The following is a 26950-nucleotide window of genomic DNA, read 5'->3' on the forward strand; positions in this document are numbered from 1 at the left end:
TCTGGATGGTTTCCAATAGTCAACTTTATTGACCAACAGAGAATATTCGAAATACTCGTAATCGACACATCTAGCAGTGTTACAGACTACAGTCACAAGAAGGATCAGGGATACCGCGGAGAAATACTCTCATCATTGAGCTGCCGCTAATCCTCATCCAGGGGTGACTTGGCCCCCGGCCGCTTGGGCCGCAACCCCAGCTCTGCCATGTGATCCCAGATGCGCCATTGTCGCTTCTCCCAGCGCCGCCGACGGTCCTCCATCTCTTCTTCTGTTGGCCGCCACTTGCTTTTGAGAATCCTGCGAATGGCCTCTGGCGACACCTTGAATTGCTCTGCGAGCACCGGCGTCGTGAATTGCTCAGGGTTCATGGCATGCAAATGTCGAATGCCCTCCATGGCGTCTGGAGAGAGCTTCTTGGGTGGGTTCCAGCCCTCCTTGAACTTCCTCTTCAGCGCCTCTTTCTGGATCTGCCATGGCTCCTTCTTCTTCTTCTGCTGCGGCTGGTCGGCCTTGGAACTTTTGGCCGTTGACTGGCTTGACTGGCTTTTTGATTTATCACGCAAAGACTTCACGCCAGAGCCTTTCTGCGCTTTTTCGGAGGTGCTCTTCGCTTCAGATTTCGATGCGGACGAATTCTGGTCATGGTGTGAAGAGACGAGCTCGTCAAGGACTGAATTCTCCTCTGGCTTCGACTCAGAGCTGGCGTCTTGTGAAGAACTTCGTAGGGATGTTGAAAGTGACAAATATCGCGCTGAGGCGTTTTGACGGCGACGCAGATGTGTCGGGCATGTAGGTGGTCGAGCAAGTGGCCGAGAGGATGTCAATTGAATCGCGGATCCAGTCCGAAGGATATTGTAGAGGGCAACCGACACAGCGAATGGGTCGGAGAGCACGCACTTGGACGCCATGGCCTGGGCAAGGATCGAATGGACGGTCGAAGCAATGTAGTATGTCGCCAGTCCGTCTCATGCTTGCTCCCCGGCCTATCGAGCGAAAACGGGAGTCACGTGACCTAGATCTGATCACAGTTTCCATTGGTAACGCAGTACGAAAATTACCACGCTAACGTGCCAATAATTTCCACATCGGTACTAGATTACAGACGAATGGTGAAAATTCTCCGTATCCTGTGAATGATCTTCTCGGCAATCGCATGTTGATCACAGCGCTAGTCTTGATTTGGAAAGCACCAGGGATAGCTCTGCCTGCGCCGAGCTTCAGCGGGAATGGGATCGATCGCGCTCCTGGCCGATAATTGGAAGTGTGCACTCTCGTTTGCTTCGATTCGCAAGGGATTCCTTCGTCACTCCTTACCCGCGTTCAATCGCCGTCCATTCGTTGCTGAATTCGCTGAATTCGCTGTCGCATTACCGGCGCTTCTACTGTTTACCTCGATCTCTCCCCGCGTTCCTGTGCTTGATCAACAATTCGTCATCTTTGCGAGCTGGACCAAATTCCAGATCACTTGCGCTCGACCCACGCAGAGAAAAACAACCCCTGGTAGCGGAGCATTCCGGCGATAGGTCGTCCAATGGGTCTCTCGGTCGAAGACGCTTGATCTCGATTGAAATGTCGAGGATTCATCATCTACCTCGTTGAAGTCATTCGCAAACAGACGGATGCACGGATGTAGCTGTGATGGCTAGCACCCCGTGGAGCTCGAAGAGCAAGTTGGCCGGTCCAGGATCAGCGCTCAAAATCACCCCCTCCAGTTCTCCCGTCTTGAGACCCAGCGCGCGGTCGCCCAACAAAGCTTCCGCGTATCAAACCACTCTCTCCCTGCAGACGGTCATAGGCACCACAACCGCAACGCCCAATGGCTTCTCATCCCATGAGCCGTCCAGATCCTTTGCGCTGTGCGTCGGATCGGCGGCGATATTGGCCGAGATTGAGCCAGATGGCTCGGTCAGCCAGCGGTTCTACCGGGCCCGTCCCACTGCGACTCCGGTGAACCCAGTTACTTCATTCTACAACCAATCAACAAGCCCGTCGACACCCGATAACCGGAACAGGTATTCTTCGAGTCGACTGGCACCCGGTCCGAGCCCGTACGGGACATCTCCTGGCAGTGAATGGGCCGATCCCAGTAACTGGAGGACATGGTCGTCGCGGGAACGTATCAAGGCCGTCACCAGCGTTGCCATCAGTCCAAATGGCAGGTTTCTTGCTGTGGGAGAGGTAAACCTGCTCACATGAAAGCCGAAGAAACAAACAAACAGAACTAACTTGAGTCTCAGACCGGATACAATCCTCGGGTTCTGATATTCTCCACAGCGAGAGACGCCTCGCGCGATGTACCGCTGACGATCATGACAGAACACTCGATTGGAGTGCGGAGTCTTGCATTCAGTGCCAACTCACAGTATCTGGCCACGTTGGGTGATATCAACGATGGCTTCCTGTTTGTGTGGGCCGTCAATCTCCGAACTGGTGCGGCGAAGTTGCACTCGACCAACAAGTGCACCTCGTTTATCCGCGATATGTGTTGGATGGGACAGACCCTGATAACGTATGCTCAACGATCACTATCTTGCTTTTCCACATACTGACCAGATTTGCTTCGATGCAGAGTTGGTGTACGCCATGTCAAGGTTTGGAGACTTGCCGATGCAGCCTCAGGCTCTCCTTCCAAGTCACGTCAAAACCTGGAACCTTCCACGACCGCCCCAAGCAATACACCAAAGGCGCTATCCGGAAGAAACTGTCTGTTGGGTAATCTTGGGGAGCAGACTTTCACATGCATAGCTAGTATCTCTGATACAGAGGCTATTATATGCACGGACAACGGTGCTTTATGTCTCCTGGACGACAGGGGAGGCGCCCAGAAACTGTATCTTGTTAGATACGTTGGGTTTAGTGTGACATCCGTGACTCTGGATACGGATATGGACATGGTCTGGCTCGGCGGGAGAGGCAGGCGGACCATGAAACTCCGCGTTTCAGAGCTTCGAGCAGTGGCAGAATGCCCATCACCTGCACCGAGTGTGTCGAGCGATGTCAGTGTTTCCAAGGAGAAATTGCCGACGCTGGTTTCGATGGCGTTTCTCTCCACTCACATCGTGACGGTCGACACGGCAAGGGAGATCCACGTCATCCCGGTCGATGACTTTGGTTGTGATGATGAGATCAGTGTCGCGGACAGCGTGATGCCGGCACATCGAAACCCTGTCCTCGGCGTGGGCTCGTTGAGATCGCCAAACGTCCTCGAGGCAGACTTTTACACATGGTCATGCGATGGGTCTGTCTACTTTTGGACCTTTCAGGGCAAATATCAAAGCGCAAAGAGGGTTGAGTTGGAGCAGTTAGCGACAGGGGAGGATGACATTGCCAATGAGCTCAAGGTTGTGCGAGCAGTAGATGAAGCTGGGTTGTTTGTTTCCGGGGACCGATATGGGGTTCTAAGGTGAGAGATCCACTTTCTCATCAGAGAAGGGACCGTCAGAGCTGTAAACTTGCTGACCTGCTCAGGGTGCTCACTGCGAGTCCTTGGAAATGCATCAACGAAGTCCGAGCCCACGGAGCTGAGGTGACAGACATTGCCGTGGTGTCCGTTGCGGACCAGCACCTGGTCGCAAGCTCCGGCCGAGACCGAATGGTGCAGCTGTTCAGAAAAACAAGCGACGCATTCGAGTTGATTCAAACAATGGACGATCATGTTGGAGCTGTTGGAAGACTGCTATTCATGAACGACGGGGCGCGACTACTCTCCTGCTCTGCCGACCGAACCATCATCGTGCGGGAGAAAATTACCCGAGAAATGGATGGAACGACCGTGACTGCCTACCTGTTATCCAAGGTCATCACTCTGAAGATCTCACCGGTCTCGATGGCAGCCGTGCCTGATGAACCGGATACGGTGGTCGTGTCCACTATCGACCGACATGTGCAACGATACGACGTGTCGTCTGGACGACACATCCATTCGTTCCGAGCATCGGACCAAGAAAGCAATGATGCTGTAGTAATGAGCTCCTTGACGGTCACCACCGATATTCCAGGACAGATTCCGCGACTGCTGGTTGGCGTTGCCACAACTGATAAGTCGATTCGGGTGTACGATTTGGAGCGGGACGTTCTTCTTACTCGGGAATTCGGCCATTCGGAGGGCGTTAGCGATGTCATTCTTCTCCCGGCCCAGGACAAAGGGAGTTTCACGCTGGTCAGCACGGGCCTCGACGGCGTGGTGATGATATGGGATCTGTCCGTCCAGCCGCAGCAGACCCAAGAACTGTCGCAGGCGAACCTCCGCGACGAGGAGGAAGAAACCCCGACTAAGGAGTTGACGGCGACCAAGCCGCCACTGCGGCGGATTCTGTCTCGATCGGAACTAGCAGGTCTAAGACAGGAGAGCCCTACCGCGACGCCGGTTCGCGACCAGTCGCCTCCCCGGTTGCAGAAGAAGACATCACGCTACTCTCTAACCCCGACGAGTACCCGGAACGGGACAATTTCTCGCGGAGATTCACCTCCTCCCGGGGCGAAAACTCCCATCAACCGACGATCACCATCTCCTTCAACGAAAACCAAAACTCTGCACAGGCTGACGGGGCGCTCCAGCACCAGCAGCCTGCGCCGGTCCTCGGCAGACTTCCGCAACCGGGGCCGACACTCCCCGGCCACGAAATCGAGCAGCGAATTTGGCAGTCTCAACATGTCCACAGAACAAGTCTGCCGCACGCTGCGTGCATACCGCAAGAAGCTCAACACCTCGACGGACTACCCAAGGGGTGCCAAGGATCTGGAGCGCGAGCTCCACCTGACGAGCCATGCACTGACGGAGCGCGGCAAGCGGCAGCACCAGAGCTTGACGACCAGTGGTGACACCGAGACGGAAAGTGGGGGTAGCAGCAGCAGCAGCACCGGCACCGGTACCGGTACCGGCACCGTCACCGGCCGGGGGAAACGAGAGTCGATGATGATGAAGCTGACGGGCCGCCGCGCCAGCAACATCCCGACAATCACGAACAACTCACCCACAGCGACGACGGCAACTCCCAACGGCAGCGCCGACAGCGGAGAAACAACAGGGACCCTACGCAAGCGAAACACCCCCGCAAGTGTCGCAAATAAGCCCTCCCGTATAGCCCGGCGCGTGCCGTCCACGCCGTTGCTCTCCAGGCCACGCAACGAGAGATGGGTGTCCCGAAGTCGATCCGTCGATGGCGGTGGTGATAGTGCGTGATTGCGAATCGAAGAGCGCTCCTCCAATCTGGACAGTTTTCGGAACCACTCATGCGCACAGGTGCAGGAGGGCGGACTTTGTCTCTTTTCTCAGCCTTTTTTCTTCCACTCGGGAAAACACGGCTGGGGATGACGAACATTCACCACGCCGGCGCTCACTTACTACCTCTATCGATCCGTTTGTTGATCCTCTGTTCATATATCTTTCATTATCTCTCTTTTGCTTTCTTTCCGACTAGTATTTTGCTTCTCTTGTCTCGTCAGGTTTCTTTTAAAGAAGGGATCACTCGGGCATAACCTCTTAATCTTTGCTTCTCTGTGATCGAAAACGATTCGCAGGGCGTATTGCTCGATTCACAATGTTTCTGTTCTGGTCCTGGCTTGGGTTCTGGCTCGGGGGAATTTGGTCTGGATTTTATTTCTTCTCGATGATTACTAAACTGTTGTATGGTTCCCTCATGTCTATCTTCCTTTGACTGGTTATTAGAAACGCTCAAGATACCCGACCAATAAATAGGAGTCGACTTTGATGTTCACTGGAGTCTATTGTTCCATTGCCTTGATGAGTTGATCACATCGGTTTGCTTACTTGAGATAAATGCTCTTGCTGGCGTCAAGCTCTTTCAAAAGTCAACCATTTTTCATACTTGCTTCGAAGCTCTTGCACCAAGGGCACGCCACTAGGGCCCATGAGACGTGCCAGATCCATTGCCTTTTTGGCCCAGCGTTGCGCATCGATGAGCTGGGACGAGAGGTAGAGGTCAACGGCATGATTGAATGCGCGAGAACTAAACCATGCAAGTCCACTGTCTCCGCTCTCGATATTATCTGCGCTTCCAGCGAAGAGCAGTGCTTTGTCGAGAAGGTGCTCTGCGATGGCGGCAGACGATCCTCTCTCTATGGCTAGATGGAAGAGGCATCGGAGATGCTGCATTTTTTCGTCGCGGGTGTCACTTTCCTTGATGAGACTCTTGACAATTCGCTGTAGGACCTTCGGTCAGTGCATTGCTCTGGACTGGAGTGCGGAATTCTTACACGCATACACCCCATCGCCATGTCAGGTGGCATGTCCGAACTCAGAACGAGGTCTGCCAGATACCGGTTCAAGTTCAAATCCCTGCACTCATGAAGACTTTGGGTCAACTTCCTGACTTCATCCCATCGCCCGCATAGAATTGCTCTCTCCAGCCGAAGGAAATGCAGAGTCCGTTCTCGTGCTATCCGAATACTGTTGTCACCCGCGTTTTGGAGGGAATAATCTTTCTCAAGCCTGTCAAGGTCGCCTCGCAGATCCGACGTCCAGTTTCGATACTGAAAAGTTAGCAGGCCAGATAACAAATTTGTTTCTGTAGAGCTCACCTGTACACGGGCCCCAGCATCGAATGTAGTATTCCGCTCAGTGTATTCTATTAACAGGTTCGCCGCATACACGATGGAACGGAGTCGATCCGCCATATCGCGGATGGCATCAGTACCAAGGTGACTGGAAAATAGTCCGAGAAACTGGACATACTTGTAAGTTAGTCGGCATCAGGATTAACCGGATTCCAGGTATTTCCTCAATGTCAAATACTAATACTGACTCTGGCAGACATCCTGAAAAGGCGCATGGCGTAATTCACCAGCCGAGATTCACAGATTTCCAGAGCAAATCTGTAGCTATTGCGCGAAAACCATTCAAGCTCATTGATGTCGTTCGAAGAAATCCGAGAAGCTGTGGAATTTAGCACAGATTTTCCTCTATTCACAGCATCCTACCTCGATCGAACAGATCGCATAGCATGTCCATCAATTCGCAGCCATCCTTGCCCTCACGGAGACCCTTCCGTGCCTCTTTAGTGGTGATACTAATCGTGATCCTGTGTCGATTAGCAGGACTGCTCGGAATACAGCTAGGGGAGGCTACCTGAAATACTCTAGCTGTCGCGTACTCTTCAATGCCGTTTCGTCTATCGAGAGCTGGTATAAATGATCGAGCAAGACTCCGTCGCGCCCTGCCGTTTGAGCAGCTGAAATACAAGCAAGAAAATAGTTCCATCGACTGCTCTCTCCCCCCAAAAGTAACCGAAGACACTCCTTTGCTATTTCGCTGTTAGCCTTTGCTACCTTCCAATGTTCGGTGTTCACTGCATACCAAACCCTAACCCTATCCCTGGAACGGCCTTCGAAGAAGCCAGGGTTAGTCGGTACATCACGTAGATCGTCTCTCCATCGAGCTCTACATCGTTTCTGGCTTTCTCCCACATGTTCCACACTGGCTGAACATCACCAGTATGTATGGCGCAGAGCGCTGACTTCCTGTCCACGGTTATATAGAGAGTCACATTAGAAGGATCACGCATACCTGAGGACTTTGAGACGGTTGACACAACCACTATGCTGAAACACTGGATGTTGGGTGAAGCAGCACCATCGCTGAGCTGAAGAAAAATTGCCTTGGGAGAACAGCAACTCGATCTTCCGCCACAGTATCTAGAAAGCGTTAGTTCCTAGCCACAGAAGATCACGAGGTAGTTCAACAATCAAGACAGCCTCGCTGACAACAGTGGACAGCATCAATCTCGACTCTTCTACCATCCGATTGGCAATGCCACAGAGAAAATCGAGGAAATCAGGCGAATGCAAGCTTGGAGAACTCAGTAACCTGGCAACGGTGACGAAGGTTTGTTCAAGGAAATCTTTCTTAGAACTATCCATGCTCATTTTCGAGAAAAGTTGCTTGAGGCAATCGAGCGATAGATTAGGGCTGTGTCGCGTCAATATCACCTCACCTATGTGCATCGGCTCGACCCACCTGAGGTCGAATAACTTGACCGCATAATGCATCGAGCTTCCCGAATTAGCTCTGAAGTAAGTGTTACTCGTGAAGGTCGTACCGTTTTAGGTCTTGCACCGTGGAATTCGAAACCTGTATATGGGTTTGAAGCGCTGCTCCATGAATTCAATCCAAAAGTGGTGATAAGGTTGAGCACTCACCTTCGTACAATTCTCTTGGTTCGGGATTGGACTGCCTCGTGGCGAGCTCAAGTTGTAGAACCACAACGGGGGGTTCTTCAGGGTGCTTCTAGACTTTCTCAGCATCGCTCTGTTGTAATTTTGGTCGTTGTCTTCCACCTGTTGAATCATATCACACACATCCATCGCCAGGGCCTGGACTTCTTCATCGAAATTCGAGAAATTCGCGGTAACTGAATTGTTAACAGAGAGCAAAGTAAGACTCTAAGTATTAGTATCTACTCACCTAAGGTTCGCAAGATGGACAAGTCAAGCCATCGATGGCCATTCGACTCATCCTCAGAGTGTAAGATTCTAAGAACACCGCGTATCCTACATATGCAAGAAACTGCCTGGGACTTCTGAGTTTTTCGAAGTGCTCCCCTCAGCAACTGATGACAAGTGTCGGCATATATTTCCGCAATCGATGTATCCCTCTCGACAAGAGGTTCTGGGACCTTGGACAGCATCTGTTCAGCGAGCCCTAATTCCCCTCTCTGAACAAGCTAGGTACAAGTCAGCCTGTACTGAAGTAATCCCGCGTAACCGCACGTACGAGATGACACCGCATCAAATGATATCGAGCTGCAAGGGCTCGGACTTCACCAGTCTGTTCAGAAAGTTCCAAGATTCTCGATTTCGCCGAGCACTGCTCTATCACGTCTGCGGCTCGGTCATGAACTCCTGCTTCTGAGATCACATCAGTCGGTGGATTTAAAGAAGTACCGACTGCATCCATCTCACCAAGGCATATCTCGGCACACTTGATTGCCACTTGGAGACTCCGGACGGCATCTTCGTCCATCAGTATTTGAGTCAAGCATAATCCGGTATGCAAACAGTACTTGAAGTATTATCATCCCCCTCAATACGCAAACAGCTCTCCATCATTAGAAACGCGAGGACGTAAACTGGAGATGACAACAGTCAGACCTGGCACTGACAAGATGAAGCTATGATGAGCCCACCTTGAGCACAAACACGATGGAAGTCCTCATTTGGCGAATCTCCTTGAGACGCCGACAACCGGAGGGCGGTATTCCACAAGGTAGTGCCCGACAGCTCCAGCAATGACTTGGAGCGTGCGGACAGCTTATCGACCGGAAGAGGAAGCTGACGGATACAGATTTTCAGATTGTCTATCGCCTCCCGGCATCGCAGCCAAGTGGTGAGATCCTCAATGTCACCGATCTTCGATTGTATATCGGCGACGAACGCTTTTTCTCGGTTAGATGAGAGTGCGACTGTAAGGAGTATCCAAGTAGCGTACCACAGACAGATGCAGCTGTTGCATCCACATTAGGGTCGAAAGTGAGCTCCATGATGGACGGTTGCTAGACTACGAACTGTGTGATGGAAAAGAAAAGATGGAATCCAACCTTGCAGTGGACTACAGGAGCGAACTATTCTTCTGTGACTCGTCAAGAAAGTGCCACTGGTCGTTGTTTCCTATTTAGATTGTAGAAAGACCTTGAACTGATATCGATACCACACTCCAAATGCCTCTCCAAGTCCAGTATCCAGCATCAGCGAAGAATATACAAATAAATCGGTATAAGGAATCTTTTCACCATTCTTTTCGCACGGCTTGAGACCAACTAACGATTACTTCCTTCGCTGCGAAGGCAAGAAATTTCCAACAATCAATGATGGTCTGGAGCCGCGTCAGCCGGAAAATCTCGTAGCAGAACAGAACCGAGGCTTACATATGATTCGGATCGCGACGGATGGTAAACGAAAAGCAGCACGGAATGCGTTTGCTCGGATCATCCGTATCCGGGTTCTTTAGAGTACAGCTCGTAAGCATCGCTTTCTGGGTGCCGTCGAACGCGATCGCGCCAAACTTTTCCCAGTAGCTAACCAATTGGTCCTCGGTAATGATTTCATGTAAAGCCAGCTTGCCCTAGAGTGAAGATGAGTAGATTCTTCGGGGGTTTGAAGAAAGAAAACAAACGTACATCGCGCAATCTCTCAATTGGTACATCGATGAGTTCCGCCATCTCCTTGTTTCCGCGGAAAATCTCTCCAGTGCGTCTCCAGAGGCATGCTGGAATTGCCATACTGGCAAACACGCGATCGTACTCCATGAGACTGCGCTCGAACCACATTTCCACAAATATCAACTCGATATCAGTCAAACTCTGCATGCGCTCCCGGAACTTAGGGCGAAATTTATCCAGTTGCCGAAGTATCTTCTGTCGCAAGGCGGGCTGCATGTGCTTTTCCATGTACTGGTTCAGGCGGGCGTAGCCCTTGACGTAGTTGAACGGTTTCAAGAGACCGGCTTCATATTTTGCCTTCAGGAGCTTGTTCATGCGCTCCTCTGGAGGATCCATGCCTTGTGGGTCCGCGGCGGTCATGTAATAATCTTCTTTAGCTTTGTCATTGCTGGAATTGTAGCCCGAACGGTGATCAGCGTTCTCCTGATCCTGGGAATTGGTCAGCTGTGGAAGCTGTTGCTGCTGCTGCCGAGGCAACGCTGAAGTATTGGCGGCCATATTCTGGTTGACCGAGTTGATCAGTGGGTCATTGTATAAGCCGTTCGCATCGTTGTTGGAGAACGAAACACTGTCGTCTAATAAACTATTGCTCAAGAAGTCGGTGAGCAGGTTGTACTCGTTGGTCACCTCAGAGTTATTGAACATGTAGGACGCATGAAAGGCATGCATATCTTGCAAGTGATTCTGTCCACCGAGGGACCAATCGTTCATAAACACTGGGATAATGTAAGAGACGGAACGAACAGGAGGGGGCAATGACACGGATTGTACTCAGCTTACTTTGTTGCGGGTTTCGTTCCATGTTTTGCGCTGCTGTCCCGGACATCGTCCCAGACACGGGCGGCGAGGGATTGACAGTAGAGGATCGAAGGTCCAACGGTGAGCCAGGCATCAAATGCTGCCCTCCTCTATCCGATACAGTCATCATTTGATGCATTCCTCTCGACACTGCTTTGGACTTATTCTCCTCCTCATGGTCGTTGCGACTACGTCTCGGCGGATCCCGAGGCTCGTCGTGACAAAGATGGCCAATATTCCGTTTGATACATCGCGAGCATGGTCGCTCCTGTGGCACAAGGTTTAGTGCTGATGAACGGAAATTGTACGGGAATAGCAATATCTACCGAATCACAGGTCATATGCTGTCGCGGATTCAAGATCAGACCGGGCCCCCATCAGATACCTCAAAGGCGGGAAACTCACCGAGCGTCGACAATAGACACATGCTGTCCGGCACACAAAAAGGCACAAGTCAGCGCGATATGTCCTTGTTTATCCATGACGCACGAAACACACGGGACACGCACCATGATTAACCTTGCGACGCTTCTTGGGATTCGCCTGGCCCTGGGTTGCCGAAGAGTCCGGCTTTGCCGACGAGGACGATTTGCTGTCCGATTCCTTCGTCGATGAGGCAGTATCGGAGATGGTCGCGGCCTCGACGGTTGTCGAGCTTTTCTCCTCAGCTGACCGCTTTGCTTCAGGAGCAGTCGAATGTTCCTCCGTCATCTTGATGGAGGATTGATCGTTCGCGATTTCTCGGTACCTCACAAGTGCGGGGAAACCGATTAGCAGCCGAAAATGACACCAGGAGGGTCGCTGGACGCCGTCCAAGGGCTGGTCGAGAGTGCGCTGATTCAACGATGAATTGACGGCGGAGAACGTTGGTCAAGGGAAAGACATTGGTTTACTTATGGCTGACGATGTACCCGCACAGTCGCTGAAGTTTCGGTTCTTCTGGAGACGGGCCCAGTGCGGAGAAGCGGGCGCGACGACCTTTTTTTAGTTCTTTTTGGGGGGGGGCTTGATCCGACTTTACGTAACTTACTGTATCGATAAGTCGTCCCGAAACGAAAATTACTAATAAAAAAATGAAAACATCAGCCTCCTGCAAAAATAGATGAAAATAGAAAGGACCTTGTATGTCGTGTAATTTACAAGAATTAGGTATTTGTGTATTATTGCACATGGGCACGTGCTTGAGATCGGATCACAGCCCCACTCAAACTCTATTGTTTTGATTGATGACTCGGCACCCTGCATCTCCGGATCGACTCAGTGTCCAGGAACCAACTACATAGGATGCTGTCAATAGCTGAATTCACAACGGTTAAGTGATCAAAGACATAAAAGATAGTTCGAGGTATTCTCAAATTTCGGTTAGTGAACCAGGGACATTTCATGCCACCATAAAAGCTGCACGAGATCGAGCAGAAGGTAATCGTACTAGCATCTGAAGAACTGCAGCCACGATCAAATCAGCCGTATGTGACATAGCAAACGAATGAAAAAAAAGAAGACTTACGATCATGAGGTTGGCTGCCTTCAGTAAACTCCTAGCAAGCTTGCAACCCTCAGACTAATGTGGCCCTGACCTCGTTTCTCAAAGTCGTTCTCCGTTCTTGTACTTTGCCATTCACCAATCTCGACCATCATCTGGTCTTCATGCTCTGATTCACCCGACCCGGTGCGTTATCTTCATTGAAGGTGTCAGAGTTTACCTTAACGCTTCGAGGACGTGTCCATCCGTTCCGGGTCTTCGTCTGTGGCTAGGATAGCGCGTCGGATCAGAAGGTTTTCAGAGTCTCAGAGTCAATGGTGACGTGTGTAGTCACCAAAGTCACCAAACTCAATCGATGGGAATGGCAAGATTTAACGCGGCTTGTGCCTCCAAAATCGCGTCTTTCAGCTCGGCAAAAGGACCAACGTTATTCTGCATCGATTTCAGATGACCAGTAAGTTGTGCTATCAGTGACCGAAGTTCCGGATCCGGTTCAACCTGTAGAACGGATCAGTTATGGGATCGCCATTAGGGACATTTCGTCCACGTACATCGTGTAGAGCCGTGTCGCCGTGCTTACTGGCCGCAATAGAGAACGTGGTTGAGCTTCCTTGAGTTCGTTGCTGTGACTGTTCATCGAGACGGCGCAGGGCGGGGTGTTCCTGGAAGAGATCAATAACTCGACCACCAACGGTGCGAACGTGAGCATGCTCACATTTTTCGCTTGCCGCTTGCGTTCCACCTCTGCGCGCTTCGCGTTCTTCTCCATTTCTTCCACTTGTTTGGTTTCCTTGGCCAGCAAGGCTTCCTCCCGCTCAATTTCTAGCTTCAAGAGGTCGATTGTACTCATCGCGTTGGACAACTGAGTCTCCAGGACGCGCTATCGCCCTGAGTTAGCAATGTACTGCTGTCAAAGCAAGCGGACGGTATCCGTAGACCTACGTGTTCGTTTAGCGCAGACTCGTAATCGAAGCTGGCATCCTTGGTCATAGGTGGGAACGGCATTCGGGGTAGTCGACGATTGAGACTGATTGTGAAAGGAACGCAATTAGCCTATTCATTGATCACAAGCATGGGACATGCATTTTCGGTTGTAACATACTTCTTGACAACGGCCGACACAGCCGACTGCGCCTCGATCCGCTTCTTCTCGTCAAAATGGCGAACAATCACAGGGCGCTCCAGCATTCGAAACATTTCGCGCACTTTGTCTTGCATTGCTTCCGGAAGAGGCGCCCATCTCGACTTGATGGTACGCTCGGGGATGTGTCGGACGCGGGGTTCCAGGTAAGCATAACGTTTCGTCTCGCGAGAGGTACCGTCATCATCTTCTGGTGTGAATTCCGTACGTTTTCTCTTGAGAGACATTTTGAATTGGCAGGCCGGAAAACCGAGGGCGCAACAAAAGTGTATGGAGTACTGTCTTCCAGCAGCAATCTGAAGCTAGGTGACGGACAGGTTAAATAAACGCGGCGGATGTTTTGGCTTCTCAGCCTCTCAGTCAACTCAGTAAGTACTCAGAACTTGCCTAATCAATCAAGGATTTGAAATTTCGCTTGAACCTCGAAAATTATAATAAAATTGAGAAATCAGGAGGTCAGCGAGCCAATAATGATTTAGTACGGAGTACTCCGTATTTACGAGTACTGATTAGTCATTATGACATAGGTACCTTAGTTAAGACTTGACCCACTTTCGTTGATCACTGACTGCACTCTGAACGTCAGGTTTTCGAGACTCTTTGGCCAGCTCAGAGCTTGAGCAGAACATGCTCCAGATCACCGTTTGACAGTAACAGGACTTGGCACACTACTGAAATAACATACCAAGGTACTTACTATTATGTAGTACCTACCGGGAGCTGAGGTACAATGCGCCGAAACCTTCAGTATGCTTAAAGAACGGATCGGTGGTCGACAGTGGATTGGTACAAACGAAATTGCAGTGGGGATTTAGTCTTCTATCTTCGAAAACCCTACGGAGGTGCACCGGAAGGTGTTGGGTGTGAAGCTGTGGATAGGTACTGTTCTCCAACACAATGAACGTAAGCATGTCATAAGTCTGAAGACATCGATCTTCCTGGATATCTCTTCCTCCCTCCGGCGCAGGGGAGAATCCTCGAGAGCTGAACATTGTTATCTGTTGTCGAGAATGAAACCAAGTTCTGATTGAGGTTTCATCAAACTACTAACAGCACTGTGGCTAACGGCAAACTCATCCTAGAACTGACGTTCGCGTCGTCACTCACGAACCTTCACCATGTACTTCCCTGCACTAAGACGCAATGCCACGCGAAGCACCGTTGTTTCATCCTGTCCTGGTACATATTCTAGCGTGAACTTCCTCAAGAGCGAAACAACGCTGAGATTAATCTCTTGCAAGGCAAAGTGCTTGCCAATGCATATGCGACTACCGGCAGAAAATGGATAGAAGGGCAGCTCTCCGCGCCTCGTCCTGATAGTCAAATCTAACCATCGCTCAGGTAAAAACTCATCTGGTTGTGGCCAGAAAGATGGATCTCGATGCAAGGTGGTCGTCCTGGGAAAGACAGTGGTACCTTTTGGAATGTGATATCCTAGAAGTGTCACATCTTTAGGGGCCTCGCGTGGACTGCCGCCTGCCATGGCCGCATATAGCCGCATTGTCTCGTCAATGCAGGCCTGTAGGTATGGCATTTGAAGCGCCTTATCAGCGGTTGTTTCCTCCGCCGGGTTTGAATAAAACCTATCAATCTCTTCGTGCAGCAATGCCAGCTTGCCCGGATGCTTCGCAAGAAGCATCAACAAGAAATCTCGGCGTTAGCAGTAGTTTCGCTACCAGCAGTTAATAGTACCACCACTTCGTCTTGAAGATCCGATGTCTGAAAGGCCGAGTTGGGACTGTCGTCAACCGCCTCCAGGAGTTTTTGCAGCCAGTCATTTCGGTGCTCTTTTTTCATTATTTGCCGCCGTCGCTCCACGATAGACCTTGTAAAATCGTCGATATACGGGTCGCGGTCATGAAAGCCGGGCAGGTACTTTAGCCATGGCAGGAACTGAAGGATTCCAGCAATCAACATCTTTTGCTCGATTTTCTTCGGCAGGGGATGGCTCCCATGCAGAACCATGTGAAAGGATTCTCCAAACGTCGTCACACCAATGATGTCAACCGCGAGGGCTCGCATGAGATGATGGATGTCCACAGTCGCCTCCCCACCGTGTTGCATGCAGGCGTTGTGTAACTGATCCATGGCTACGTGAATGCAATCGCGCATAATAGGTTCCAGTCTTCGTATATATCGAAGGCCAAAAATGGATGAAATGAGCCGCTTGCGCACCGCATACGCCTTCTTCTCTGTAATTGCTAGTAATGTGGGGCGTTCTGGATTCAGGCGAGAATTGGAGAATATCGCGTTGGATTTCGGCCAGTCTTCTGTAACGAGGATATGTCGAGCGGCTTGCGGATCGGAGACGGCAATCATGTTGGGCGCGAGGACCACAATTGGACCGTATTGCTTGTGCAGATCTTGCATTTGCTGATGGCCACGGCCTCTGGCGATAGCAAGAACCAGTGGCCATTGAAACAGCTTATGTAGCCACGAACCAGGGATACGATTCAAGGGAGAAAGGAGAGCACCAGGAGTCTCCAAATACTACATTAGACACACATTTGCACTTGGTTTACTTTCAATTGATCTCACCTGCCAAAGTCGAGGGAGAAGGAGCAAAAGAAACCCTGTCACAATCACGTTGTGAAGTAGCGCTGCAGTTGACGAGAATTGAAGATTGGTGATGGTCATTGTGAGATTAGAAGGCTATTGTTCTGTTCCAGTCGAGATCGATTCAACAGAGTATCTACAATGATATATATATCTTGCAAAGTTGTTAGGCTGTATCATACCAATAGCTGCGCGCATCTTGGTGACTACTCGCCGTTCATGGCAGGTTGATTCAACAAAGGGAGCCTATTGATAGGTATACCTTGCAAAGTTTTCAGGCCGCATCGTACTCATGCAGCTGCGCAAATCTTGATTGTTCACTGTTCATGGCGTCACTTGCGGGATGGTAGGGCATTTCGTGATCTGATCCAAATGCGTGAGGCCTCATCACCTGTCTCCATAGTCCATACAGCAAGAATCCACTGAAAATACTCCGACATGACATCACTCTTGACACACTGCTGGATCCTGAGCCCTTATTATTCGATTTCTTCACAAGTCTGAATTTCAAGAAAACAGGAACATTTCAACTAGCCCAGCAACAACGGACATCGATATGGCCGCGCCAACTTTCGGCACAAACCTTCGAAAAGAGCATGGCGCTTTGCTCCTGTCTCCTGCGCCTTAAACACTTCCATTATCTCGACAGTGTTGCCCACAATTGCAGCGGATTTTAACTTCGAAGCCCTTCATGTTTGGATATCAACTTGTGCTTGCTCTCTTCGACAGCCCTGCAACTACGCTACGGTCAAGCGAGCAGTTAGCTTCAATTGACATGGGTGGGCAGCATCAGACGTGGGGCAACTGCAGTCTACATTGAATGGCTCGTGTTCATATAAATCAGTTCATATCTCAACCAAAAGGTAGGTACAATTCTGGCAGCATGGCGCTTAAGCTCATTGCCAAGCATGTGCCGTGGCGCTGGATCATCTACATCAATCACAATCTACCGTTGTCCAGGGCTGCACTGGCTCTACTGATTTTGTTCTTGCGCTTGCGTTATCGACGGGAGGGGAATCTCATCAATTGTCTGAAATACGTGGATTTTGACGAAAGGGAACGATTCTCATGATTGATGGGGAACCTCTCAAGATCCTCAAGCTCTCTATCTAGGTAGAGGTAATGACCCGCTATAAGGCATAAAGTTGATCAATAAACAATGGGAGGTGCAGACAGGAACAAAGAACAGCGATGTGTGAGCGCCGTCGAATGAGAGAGAAAGCAAGCGCACTGCAAGACGGGCCAGAAGAAAGGAATGCTGCAAGGGATGTAACGATACGGTACGGTATCATAATTGAATCGGTATCGCTGTATAGTTCCACGGATTTCATCGGTAACTAATACCAACCTCGTCCTAGCAGTTGTGTAGCTATCTCCTTCTAGCTGACCTGGGCAGGCATGACCAAATGGTCTTCCTACCAAGGAGTCACTAAAGAGTTCCTTGCCGCGATTCCCTCACTAGCCAGCTACGTGTTTGACTTGACAGCTTGAAAACGGTGTGGTATATGCCAGTTGCATTTGCTGGGACTAGTGTTCCGTTTGCCGTGTTAGGGATTACATCTTCGTGAAAAGCTCAAGGCTGAATTTGGCCTCGAGGCTGTAGTGAAGACACGGCCAGAGCTGTCTTCCTGAAATTCCACATTTGTGACGATGATATCCTACAACTGACATGAATGCGGCATACCTAGGTACTCGAGCATCCGTACTGAGTACAGTTTTTGCCATCCATGTTGTTGTGAACACCGAGACAAGCATTCGTTGACCTGCAATATCACTACTTCTTTTTCCTTGATCCCTGCTGGGTTGAGTGTCCCGCTGTTTGGCCAGGTTGTACTCTGCTTGTAACTAGTACCTACTTTACTAGTACTAATCCATTACTCGATAATAATTAATTAGCATCCATGTATAATAGAAATGTCCTTGAGAAAAATTCCTTGATACGGTTGCTAATTGGGAATGGGAGTACTTGGTACTGAAATAGCATCTGGCGTCTGGAGCGTTGAGGCCATGCTAAATATGGATGCGGCAGTTAGGGTTTACTGTCACACGTGATTAACTTGAGGCAGGATACTCGTTCAGAAGGCCAATTGCTCGAGAGATCACTTGGATAAGTATCTGGCTATGAGCTAAAACAAAGTTAAACCATGCAACTTCACAAGAACCGGCTAGCCGGCGCTGAGGAAGGCCCTGTTCCTTGGTGCCCTCTGCACTCCGTACTATGGGTTTGGATGGACACTGTGCTCGTATGGACATTGGACTGACCAACTCAGCTCCATGATTGTCCGCTTGGACTTTCATTAAGTACTCTTGGTGTGTCTTGAAAAGTTTCCCCACTGACCCTCTTCGGTCTTCACTCGACGTACTCGTTCGCAGTAGCAGCACACCGTTACCCTTGCAAACATTTCGTATAACTACCTAGGTACCTACCTACCAACCAACGTATAGTTTTGATCGTGGTCAATTCAACAAGCGGGATCTGTTGTTCCGTGGTCCGTTCCAGACTGCTACTCGATGATCTAAATCGGCCATCGGTGGATCGACTCAGCTCGGCAAATCCCAGTTTTTGTTCCAAACATCCTTCGCCTTCGACCCCCTGGGTACTATCCTCTAGTTCACTGAAATTGACTGTATTCTGTATTTGTAATGAGCTCAAACACATAGCCTCTTCACCCGTCACCTAATTGCACTCTTTTCGCTGTTCTTCTCCAAGGACTCGACATTCTTTTTGGGACTCTCCACCCTTCCAAACAGAATGGAGCCGATTCATCGACAATGGCGTCGGGACTGTCCTTTGATCCAATGAAGCTTTTGCGCTTCGCGCCCTTGGTCACCATCGCCACCTTGCTCTGGTACGCCTGGGACCAGTACTGGTTCTATTTCCTCTTCCCTGTGCCACGAGTACAAGCACCACAGCGACGCAATGCTACCTCGTTATTTTCGCAGGTCGTTTGACGTAAGCGCACCGAATTGTAATTCGTCTCAATTACACGACTGCTGTTAATATTCCATACCATTCCAGTCAGTACAATTGAGGCATCCAATCGGTTTATTGTCCCCGGGTACGGGCTATTGCTGGGAGTGGACTCTTCTGATAATCACGATACCACTCTCCCACAAGACACTACTAACTAATAGGCATCGACGCGTCGGTTATACCGGTCGAACGTATGTAGGATCTCAGAATTCTCCCTGGTATTTCCCACTACATCATATCCAGCAACCGTCAACGGTGCATACAGGGACCAGAATTAAACCGACAACAGTCACACCATGACATTGTTTGCTGAAGCGTGCCGAAGTATTTGTCAGAACATCAACCACATTTGTCGAAAGTTAGTACTAAGTACTTACTTCCTGCTCAGCACCTACTAGTAGCTTATGGGGCAAGCTGGGCGTCGAACGAGCCCACAAACAGAGAGCTCAGTCTCGGGTAGGTATGGGTGAGCAAACTCTGCCGCCGACAGACATTTGCCTGTTTCAACCCTGGCTGCAAGGTATAGCGCAGAAATACTACATACCTGCTCTCAAGCGCCCCGGCCGAGGGGTAACAGTTTTGCTCCAAATTTGAACTCTTAGCCCTAAACCCTGGTTGGAGGTCGCGGATGGATGGACTGGTCAGAGGCTACGCTTTTTTGTTTTGGTCGAATACACTCTACGTCCTATGTGCGGACTAGGGATGTCCGCCGCAGGCTCCTGGTTAACGTTCCTGGGATGACGCCTCCTAGTACGGGCCATTGAAAATTACCTATCATGGTATTCGTCGACTGTAGTGTGCCAGGAGGTACTGCATCTATCCATCAGGATTCACCAAATATAGTAGTACAGTGTCGAAGGGTACGGCATAAATCCAGTCTCCTATCATCCGCAAGAGAGTTCCCTGCAGGGTAGGCGAACATGGAGTATTCGAAAGATCGTCGTCGCATTACATGTAAACTATGGACAGTGGTATTGTGTGTTTATACCACGAGGAGTAGCAACTATACATGAAGTCGTAGAGAACATTCCGACATGAGACAGTCACCAGCGCCAAATCCGGGTTCCATGAGGGTATCCCAGTTGAAGGATACATAGATGACAGTAATAAACCGTAGAGAAGTCGTGAAGCGTGTAAATGTATAATCATTGCGGTATTTGATAGCCGTTCATGGCTTTTAATTGAGCCAATTGTTGCCGTAGCTCTTCGTTGCCCTTCAGGATACCTTCTAGCCACTCTGCAGCCTGGACGAGAATAGCGCTTTTGCTGAAACCGCCGTTGCGTAACTCCGGTACCAGCGAGCAAAGATTCTCAAATCCCTGTTTGATGAGATTGCGACGCTTTTGCTCGGACAAGATATGGTTAGCGCGCTTCTGCTCTTCAGTCAGGTTTTCCCGAGGAGGCTTGTCCGGATTCCTGCCTCGCCGAGAGGAATTATCGCTGGGGCTTCGTCTCGCTCTGCCACTGGTAGAACTCCTCGACCTCTTTGCTTTCGGCAACGTCCCGGTGTCGTCCGATTCAGGTTCTGTCTTCACTTGGCTCTTTGATCGTTTCTTCTGCTGCACACCATCGTCGGTTGTTGCAGGTATTCCGGCGGATCCCGGTTGATTCGCATTCATCCAATCTTGGTGGGATGCGTCTTCAGCAGCCCTCTCCGGTGTCGGGGCTCTTGTATTTGTTGTGCTCGTCTGCGGCTCGAGACATTCCATCTTTGCCAATAGTGATTGTGTCTGTTCTTCCTCGTTTGGGACATTTGGTGGCCGAACGTAGCCATTATCGACAAAACCAATATCGGAACCCCAACGGAGAGACCGGAATCTTTTCGTTTTATTCGGGTCCGGAGGTGATGATTGTTCTACACTGAAGACTGGAGTGTGTTGGGGTTGTAGAAGGCGTTCCCGTGATGGTGAAGGGTATGATGAGCCGTCCCGTTTCAGCTGACTGGCCCCTGTTGTGGGTGGTGGCATCGAGTATAATAGATTCTCATTGAACTGCTGATGCGAAGACGCTGACTCGACGTTGGACATGCTGAATCCATTCTGGCACAGCATGGATGCTGCTGCGAGTATGTCAGAGCTTGGAGCAGGATCGGTTGCCGGGCCATTGATGTCCTTGCCGACGTATGATACGGGCGGTTGCGATAATGATGTCGTCGAGCCCTCGAACACCGGGGGCAACTCATCGGCCCAGTCCAGCTGAAAGCCTCCGCTCCCCTTATCGTGGGTACCACCGCCGAACCAGGAGTCACTGACGTCCAGTTGGCTTGAATTCAGAGTGGTGAAGAAATTGTCCAGCATATTAGATTCGTTATCATCGAGCAGGGACGGGCCGGGAGGAGGGGCCGGGCCAGCATCTTGCGGAGAGTCTGAGGGCGACCAGAAGGCGTCTGCAGCAAATGTCAGACTGGATTGTGTGACAGATACTGAGGAACGAAACTCACATCCAAAGGGTCCGGGAGTCGGAGATGCCCTCCGCTCCTGCTGGGAATCAGCGTTGGAAACATTCATTGCCGCGCGCAGAGGGCAACGCGGGCGCTGGTCCTGCGTCACCCCGTTCAAGACCGAGAACTAATGGTCCTCGAGGGTTCGCAATGTACTCTGAATGGTTGGTTTCTGAGAGAGCGTACGGTATATAGAGGCCGCAGTTGACTCGGGAGGACGTCCTCCAGCGCCGAACAAGGGATTGCTATGCTTTTGCGAGAGGCCGAATGTAATTTACGATCACAACTGGCCACGGCGTGCGTCGCGATATTGCGGGGATGATCCGGTCTGGTCAGGATGCGCTAGCAAGGTGCGTTTTGAAATCCGTGAGAATGAAATTGCTGGTTGCGCAAAGCATTGAAAACACGCAGAAATCTGGGGTAAATGGGTATCGAAAGTGTGGAGTCTGGAGAAGGGAACGCAATGCGATCGTAGTGTTGCTGCTGGGAATCGAGTTGGATCACATGAAAGAAAAATCCATACGAGTAGGTAAACTCCCGGCAGAACGCAGGTCAAGTGACGTAAATTCATTACCAAAATTACAGACTGTCTTGGCACTATGAAGCGGCTTAGTACCGAGGTTCCTGGATAATGTGACAATACCAGAACGATATTACGCATGTTGCTTTATTTTTTTTTTTTTTTTTTTAATTTTTTTTTTTTTTTTCTAGGCCAGGAACATTTCTGCGTAATCACGATTCACGACGTGCTGCTGTCAAAAGGCAAAAGCACCTGAGAATCGATAGCGAAGCTGCTCTTCGGAGCCTATTGTACTCTACTATCCTCTGTACGGTCCTTATTCCATCCATGATTCCCTTCCTGCCACTTGGTTCGGGCAGCTCTAGCAAGTCCAGGTTGCAAAGGACACATGGGTGCGTCGACTGTTCTTCACAAACACCAAAATATTGCAGCATTGTTTTTTTTTCCCAGACTTTGCAATGCCTGGATGCCAACAGCTGACGTCTCATGTCGCATGAAATGATACGGTACTTAGATTTCGAAAATCATAGTATCATCCGATAGATCCGCGTTGCTGTCTCGCTACATACTAGAATCACATGAAAGTTTTCGTCCGGAAGCGCTCTCCTTAAACTCGGCCTTGATCCTTTCTGGACCCATGCTCGAACCTTTTTCTTCATACATACTACTACCTACGGAGTAGAATCAAGGGTGTATGGCACCCGTGTTTGACTCGTCAATTCGTCATGGTCATTGCTTAAACGCCAGCATCAAGACAACCGACCTCGGGTGCTATGCTCCTTCTTCCACCTTGTAGAACAACACAATGTCTCCACGAACCAGAGGGGCAATCGATACAAGTGCCATCAAACCGTGAGTCGACCTTGTGAGACCTTACTTCATTCCCTGGTTCAATCAAGTTCGCTCAGATGACACCGCACTGACGCCGCTGCTACTCTAGTGTTTTGCGTGCCTACGGAGTAGGATATCTCGCATCGACTGCCCCGCTGGTAATAGGTCGCCTGCCAGCAATTGCGAGAGAAGATGCAGGTTATCGCCAAAAAATCAAACTGGTAGTGAGCATTCGCCCGGCCGCCTCCCTGCCTGGCGTTCTAACATCGCACAGTTGCTCCGGGTCCTGTTGAAGAACTTTGGTCTCAAGAGATTCCCGACAGCATGTGCCGTCTTGATCGGTGGCTCCACGTGGCTACCTCTAGTGTGCAACCGACTTCTGTATACCTGTGGCAAATGTCTTGGAAACATCTCTCTGCTCTCATCTCGCGTTTCAGTGCGCTTGATTCGCTTTCTGTCAGCGCTCGTGTCGGGTTGGCTCGCATTTCAGATTCTCAATCCGAATCGTGCTGCTTCCCCGCAGGATCTCAATGGGAAGCAACAAGACAAGACTACATCGGATGTTGCGGAATCGAACCATGGACGGGGTCGTGAACAGGCTGGCCGCACCATGGATCTCACGCTTTTCACAGCCACTCGGGCTTTGAGTATAGTTGCGTACATTGCGTGGGACCGCTGGAAAAGTCGGCGTAAACTCCAAGGGAGGTGGACTGGAATAGAAGCACTGGTGCCGCAGATTGCAACCGCGGGCATCTTTGCTTGGAGTTCCGCTGTGGTGATGTGGGCCTGGTTCTATCTCCCGGAGAGACTTCCTCGGTCCTATGCAAAATGGATCACCAACGCAGCGGAGGTCGACATGAGACTCATCGAGGCGCTTCGCCGCGCCAGAAAAGGTGATTTTCTCTATGGGAAAGACACCGGCCAGGCCCCGCTACTTCAATCGATGTGCGCGGACTACGGCTGGCCAATTGAATGGGGGGATCCATCCAAGACTGTGCCAATGCCCTGTGAAATGATTCACACCGGGTGTGGACCAAGCTGCGAATGGCACGCGATATCTCGCTTTTTACGAGGATTCCGATTCGCGTTGGCCACGTACCTTCCCGTCCACACTCTTCTGCGGCTACGCTCGAAACGGTCAGCGGCGGCCCTTAGGCAAGCAGTGCTGGGTGCTGCCCGGTCATCATCATTTTTAGCCCTCTTTATTGCCTTGTTCTATTACTCGGTATGCCTGGCACGGACTCGGTTGGGCCCCAGATTGTTCGATGCAAAGACGGTATCGCCGATGAGATGGGATTCTGGTCTCTGCGTTGGTGCTGGCTGCATCACCTGTGGTTGGAGTATTCTATTCGAGACACCTCGCCGACGAGAGGAGATTGCCCTCTTTGTCTTACCAAGGGCCGTCGCGACATTTCTTCCTCGTCATTATGATAGGGAGGTATGTTGTTTGATTACCACTTACAATCCGATCCAAGAAACACGCAACGATTGCCACTCTCCCGATCATTGACGTGATTCTGCCACATTTACATGATGCTAACGAGCCACGTTCAGTACCTACGACGAGAGCAGACGGCATTTGCTCTGAGTGCCGCAATCATCCTCACTTGTGTGCAGGAGCGGCCAGAAATGGTTCGCGGCGTCTTCGGCCGAATTCTGGCCCGAGTTCTGGGCTCAACGAAGAAAGAGTGAGATAAATCTTTCCGATCGAGTGTCTCTATCGATTCTGTTGGGTGGGTATACTGCAATTGCGGTCCCATGGTGCTGTCAAAGGAAGCCCTGCGATGTATAAGTACACGATCCGGTCATGATGTCTCTTGCAGTTCATAGAAAACAACTAGACAATAGACGAATAGTAATCAAGAAGCAACGATTTCGATTTTCACCCTACTCAGGCCTTGTGCAAGCTCAATCAGGTCCACTATTGTGCGCCCGTTTGTGGATGCAAAGTATATACCAGTATTTGCTTCGAAGTATGACACTCCGACGACCCTGTCAAATCCCTCAGGAATGAAGAAGTGCAAACGTCAGGATCAGAAACTTCCTTTCGCACTTTCGTACGGCCACTTTAATCAGGAAGTCCCTTGGGCATGATGCGGCGGATTCATACACAAGGTAATTGTCAGAGGGTATGGTCCAGTATGTGTACGATACGTGTATCGTTACACGCACGTGACCTGCTTCCTGTCTTCTCCTCCTTTTTTTTTTCTCCTTGTGTTCAGCTCAGTGTCTTTAGGCCTTTGTGTCTTCTCTTGTGCCGTCTTTTCCGTCTTTCAGGCCGTTTAGGCTTTTAGCCGCTTCTTTTCCATGGTTCATGTGTTTTCAGCACTCTTCAGCTCGCTTGTACCGTCCTCTTTAGGACGCTACTCATTTGTGTAGGTTTTTCCTCTGGCTTGGCATCATGTGTATATAGAGCTCCGATTGCCCATAGAGTCGGAGAGCAGAGTTCTAGCTAGCAAGGTCTTGTGTTTGGTTCTCTCTCGGTCCAGGATAAGCCCAGTTCTGTCCGATAGTAATACTACTATGCCGAAAGACCCCAGGAACAGAAGCACGGTCGAATCCAAAGTCAGCGGCCGCAGGGCACATGGGCAACCTGAGAGACAGCACCCGCAACCTCTTGAGACTGAACCTCGATGGAGCAATGCACCAAGCAGGATGGCATATTCGACCATGGTCTCACAATACAGGACTCGATAAAATGCCAGCAAAGCCATGAGGTACTGCATCTATCTAACCAAATTACCTTACTTAGTAGGTGTAAGTACTTCGTACCTGTTACGATCCTTACCTGCTTTAGTAATTTTCTAGTTTTCCGAGGGTACGAGTACTGTCTCGTATTGTAATGTAATCTCCTGCTGCCAAGCTTAGGATCACGTGTTTCGGGGATTGGTCATATCATTGATCTCCTATTATCGTCCAGCTTCAGCCGGAACTTGCACAATCACGCGCCATCTGAGCTTCAATTCGGTCAAAGATGCCAGCTCGACTATTTCGAACCGCCGGACGGTGTTTTTATTGCTGGAATTCGTTCGTTTCCGCGCGATCAGGAGTGCTGTCACACTCGAAAGTTTTCCAGCGATGTTTCTCGCAGCAGTCGAGGGGCCATGCTCCTACATCGGCATATAATACCCCAAAATCAAGACGAAAAAATGCTACGACATTGTCCGTATAATTTTCTTTACTGTTCATGCTATGAATATGCAGATGATGTAGTCACTGACGACGCGCAGATACTACACCCTCAGTGTCATTGTCGGTACCGTAGCATTGGCCTATGGATCAGTGCCGCTCTATAAAATGGTCGGTATCTCCTCCAATCTCATTCGATGGTTTCAGACCCAAGTATTAATCTCGGGCTGTCTGTCGGTTTAGATTTGCCAACAAATCGGTTGGAACGGTCAGCCGGTCACCGTGCACAAGGGCGGCGGTGATGATACCGCCTCACGCTTGACCCCTGTGACGGAGTCGCGACGGATCCGCGTCACCTTCAATGGATCCGTATCCGATGTGCTGCCGTGGAAGTTTGTGCCCCAACAGCGGGAAGTCCGTGTACTACCAGGCGAGACGGCCTTGGCCTTCTACACAGCAACCAACAAGGGTCCCAACGACATCATTGGGGTTGCAACCTACAGTGTGACGCCGGCTCAGGTCGCGCCGTACTTTAGCAAGATTCAATGCTTTTGCTTCGAGGAACAAAAGCTAAATGCTGGAGAATCGGTTGACATGCCGGTTTTCTTTTTCATTGACCCGGACTTTGCCAAGGATCCGGCCATGAAGAAAATTGATACCATTACGCTATCATACACATTTTTCAGTAAGCTCCCACTACATTTTCAAAAGAGGACGTCTGCTGACGTAGAGATAGAAGCTCGATATGATGATAAAGGGGTCTTGCGGCCAACCCCGTCCTGATTTTTTTGATGTGAAGAGACATTGCTGCTCTGCATATATAGAATCTGTACAATACTACTTGCGGGATAGCGCATTGCATTCGCGACGTGGACGTACATACCAGGTGTCCAATGCAAC

The 26950-nt window shown here is 50.3% G+C and overlaps 12 protein-coding genes across 12 annotated transcripts; 3 read left to right on the forward strand and 9 right to left on the reverse strand.

Annotated features, from left to right (window-relative positions):
* Window positions 1-146: 146 nt before the first annotated feature.
* VTN31DRAFT_7050 (uncharacterized protein) lies at window positions 147-911 on the reverse strand (the record flags this gene model as incomplete). Its single annotated transcript, XM_069407729.1, has 1 exon — window positions 147-911. One exon carries the CDS (start codon window positions 909-911, stop codon window positions 147-149), a length of 765 nt encoding a protein of 254 aa, XP_069258353.1.
* Window positions 912-1641: 730 nt separating this feature from the next.
* On the forward strand, window positions 1642-5185 carry VTN31DRAFT_7051 (uncharacterized protein; the record flags this gene model as incomplete). The annotated part of the gene is made up of 4 exons (XM_069407730.1): window positions 1642-2181; window positions 2241-2512; window positions 2573-3406; window positions 3472-5185. The coding sequence occupies 4 exons, from the start codon at window positions 1642-1644 to the stop codon at window positions 5183-5185; spliced, it is 3360 nt and encodes a 1119-aa protein (XP_069258354.1).
* Window positions 5186-5797: 612 nt separating this feature from the next.
* Window positions 5798-6639, reverse strand: VTN31DRAFT_7052 (uncharacterized protein; the record flags this gene model as incomplete). The annotated part of the gene is made up of 3 exons (XM_069407731.1): window positions 5798-6166; window positions 6220-6495; window positions 6544-6639. The coding sequence occupies 3 exons, from the start codon at window positions 6637-6639 to the stop codon at window positions 5798-5800; spliced, it is 741 nt and encodes a 246-aa protein (XP_069258355.1).
* Window positions 6640-6749: 110 nt separating this feature from the next.
* VTN31DRAFT_7053 (uncharacterized protein) lies at window positions 6750-8010 on the reverse strand (the record flags this gene model as incomplete). Its single annotated transcript, XM_069407732.1, has 7 exons — window positions 6750-6898; window positions 6943-7043; window positions 7091-7265; window positions 7319-7482; window positions 7529-7656; window positions 7705-7930; window positions 7979-8010. 7 exons carry the CDS (start codon window positions 8008-8010, stop codon window positions 6750-6752), a joined length of 975 nt encoding a protein of 324 aa, XP_069258356.1.
* A 115-nt stretch (window positions 8011-8125) lies between these two features.
* Window positions 8126-8749, reverse strand: VTN31DRAFT_7054 (uncharacterized protein; the record flags this gene model as incomplete). Its single annotated transcript, XM_069407733.1, has 4 exons — window positions 8126-8248; window positions 8299-8372; window positions 8426-8684; window positions 8735-8749. 4 exons carry the CDS (start codon window positions 8747-8749, stop codon window positions 8126-8128), a joined length of 471 nt encoding a protein of 156 aa, XP_069258357.1.
* Window positions 8750-9068: 319 nt separating this feature from the next.
* VTN31DRAFT_7055 (uncharacterized protein) lies at window positions 9069-9500 on the reverse strand (the record flags this gene model as incomplete). Its single annotated transcript, XM_069407734.1, has 3 exons — window positions 9069-9089; window positions 9160-9395; window positions 9449-9500. The coding sequence occupies 3 exons, from the start codon at window positions 9498-9500 to the stop codon at window positions 9069-9071; spliced, it is 309 nt and encodes a 102-aa protein (XP_069258358.1).
* Window positions 9501-9783: 283 nt separating this feature from the next.
* VTN31DRAFT_7056 (uncharacterized protein) lies at window positions 9784-11687 on the reverse strand (the record flags this gene model as incomplete). Its single annotated transcript, XM_069407735.1, has 7 exons — window positions 9784-9832; window positions 9885-10081; window positions 10137-10894; window positions 10959-11244; window positions 11303-11320; window positions 11382-11404; window positions 11486-11687. 7 exons carry the CDS (start codon window positions 11685-11687, stop codon window positions 9784-9786), a joined length of 1533 nt encoding a protein of 510 aa, XP_069258359.1.
* A 1120-nt stretch (window positions 11688-12807) lies between these two features.
* Window positions 12808-13827, reverse strand: VTN31DRAFT_7057 (uncharacterized protein; the record flags this gene model as incomplete). The annotated part of the gene is made up of 5 exons (XM_069407736.1): window positions 12808-12957; window positions 13011-13121; window positions 13175-13339; window positions 13402-13486; window positions 13562-13827. 5 exons carry the CDS (start codon window positions 13825-13827, stop codon window positions 12808-12810), a joined length of 777 nt encoding a protein of 258 aa, XP_069258360.1.
* An 811-nt stretch (window positions 13828-14638) lies between these two features.
* VTN31DRAFT_7058 (uncharacterized protein) lies at window positions 14639-15970 on the reverse strand (the record flags this gene model as incomplete). Its single annotated transcript, XM_069407737.1, has 4 exons — window positions 14639-14643; window positions 14708-14776; window positions 15017-15224; window positions 15293-15970. 4 exons carry the CDS (start codon window positions 15968-15970, stop codon window positions 14639-14641), a joined length of 960 nt encoding a protein of 319 aa, XP_069258361.1.
* Window positions 15971-20275: 4305 nt separating this feature from the next.
* VTN31DRAFT_7059 (uncharacterized protein) lies at window positions 20276-21637 on the reverse strand (the record flags this gene model as incomplete). Its single annotated transcript, XM_069407738.1, has 2 exons — window positions 20276-21516; window positions 21571-21637. 2 exons carry the CDS (start codon window positions 21635-21637, stop codon window positions 20276-20278), a joined length of 1308 nt encoding a protein of 435 aa, XP_069258362.1.
* Window positions 21638-22895: 1258 nt separating this feature from the next.
* Window positions 22896-24613, forward strand: VTN31DRAFT_7060 (uncharacterized protein; the record flags this gene model as incomplete). The annotated part of the gene is made up of 4 exons (XM_069407740.1): window positions 22896-22942; window positions 23031-23142; window positions 23196-24359; window positions 24476-24613. 4 exons carry the CDS (start codon window positions 22896-22898, stop codon window positions 24611-24613), a joined length of 1461 nt encoding a protein of 486 aa, XP_069258363.1.
* Window positions 24614-25895: 1282 nt separating this feature from the next.
* Window positions 25896-26833, forward strand: VTN31DRAFT_7061 (uncharacterized protein; the record flags this gene model as incomplete). Its single annotated transcript, XM_069407741.1, has 4 exons — window positions 25896-26083; window positions 26152-26221; window positions 26294-26735; window positions 26787-26833. 4 exons carry the CDS (start codon window positions 25896-25898, stop codon window positions 26831-26833), a joined length of 747 nt encoding a protein of 248 aa, XP_069258364.1.
* Window positions 26834-26950: the final 117 nt, after the last annotated feature.

This window comes from Thermomyces dupontii (assembly GCF_041956625.1).
Source record: "Thermomyces dupontii strain NRRL 2155 unplaced genomic scaffold VTN31scaffold_8, whole genome shotgun sequence".
Lineage (NCBI taxonomy): Eukaryota > Fungi > Ascomycota > Eurotiomycetes > Eurotiales > Trichocomaceae > Thermomyces > Thermomyces dupontii.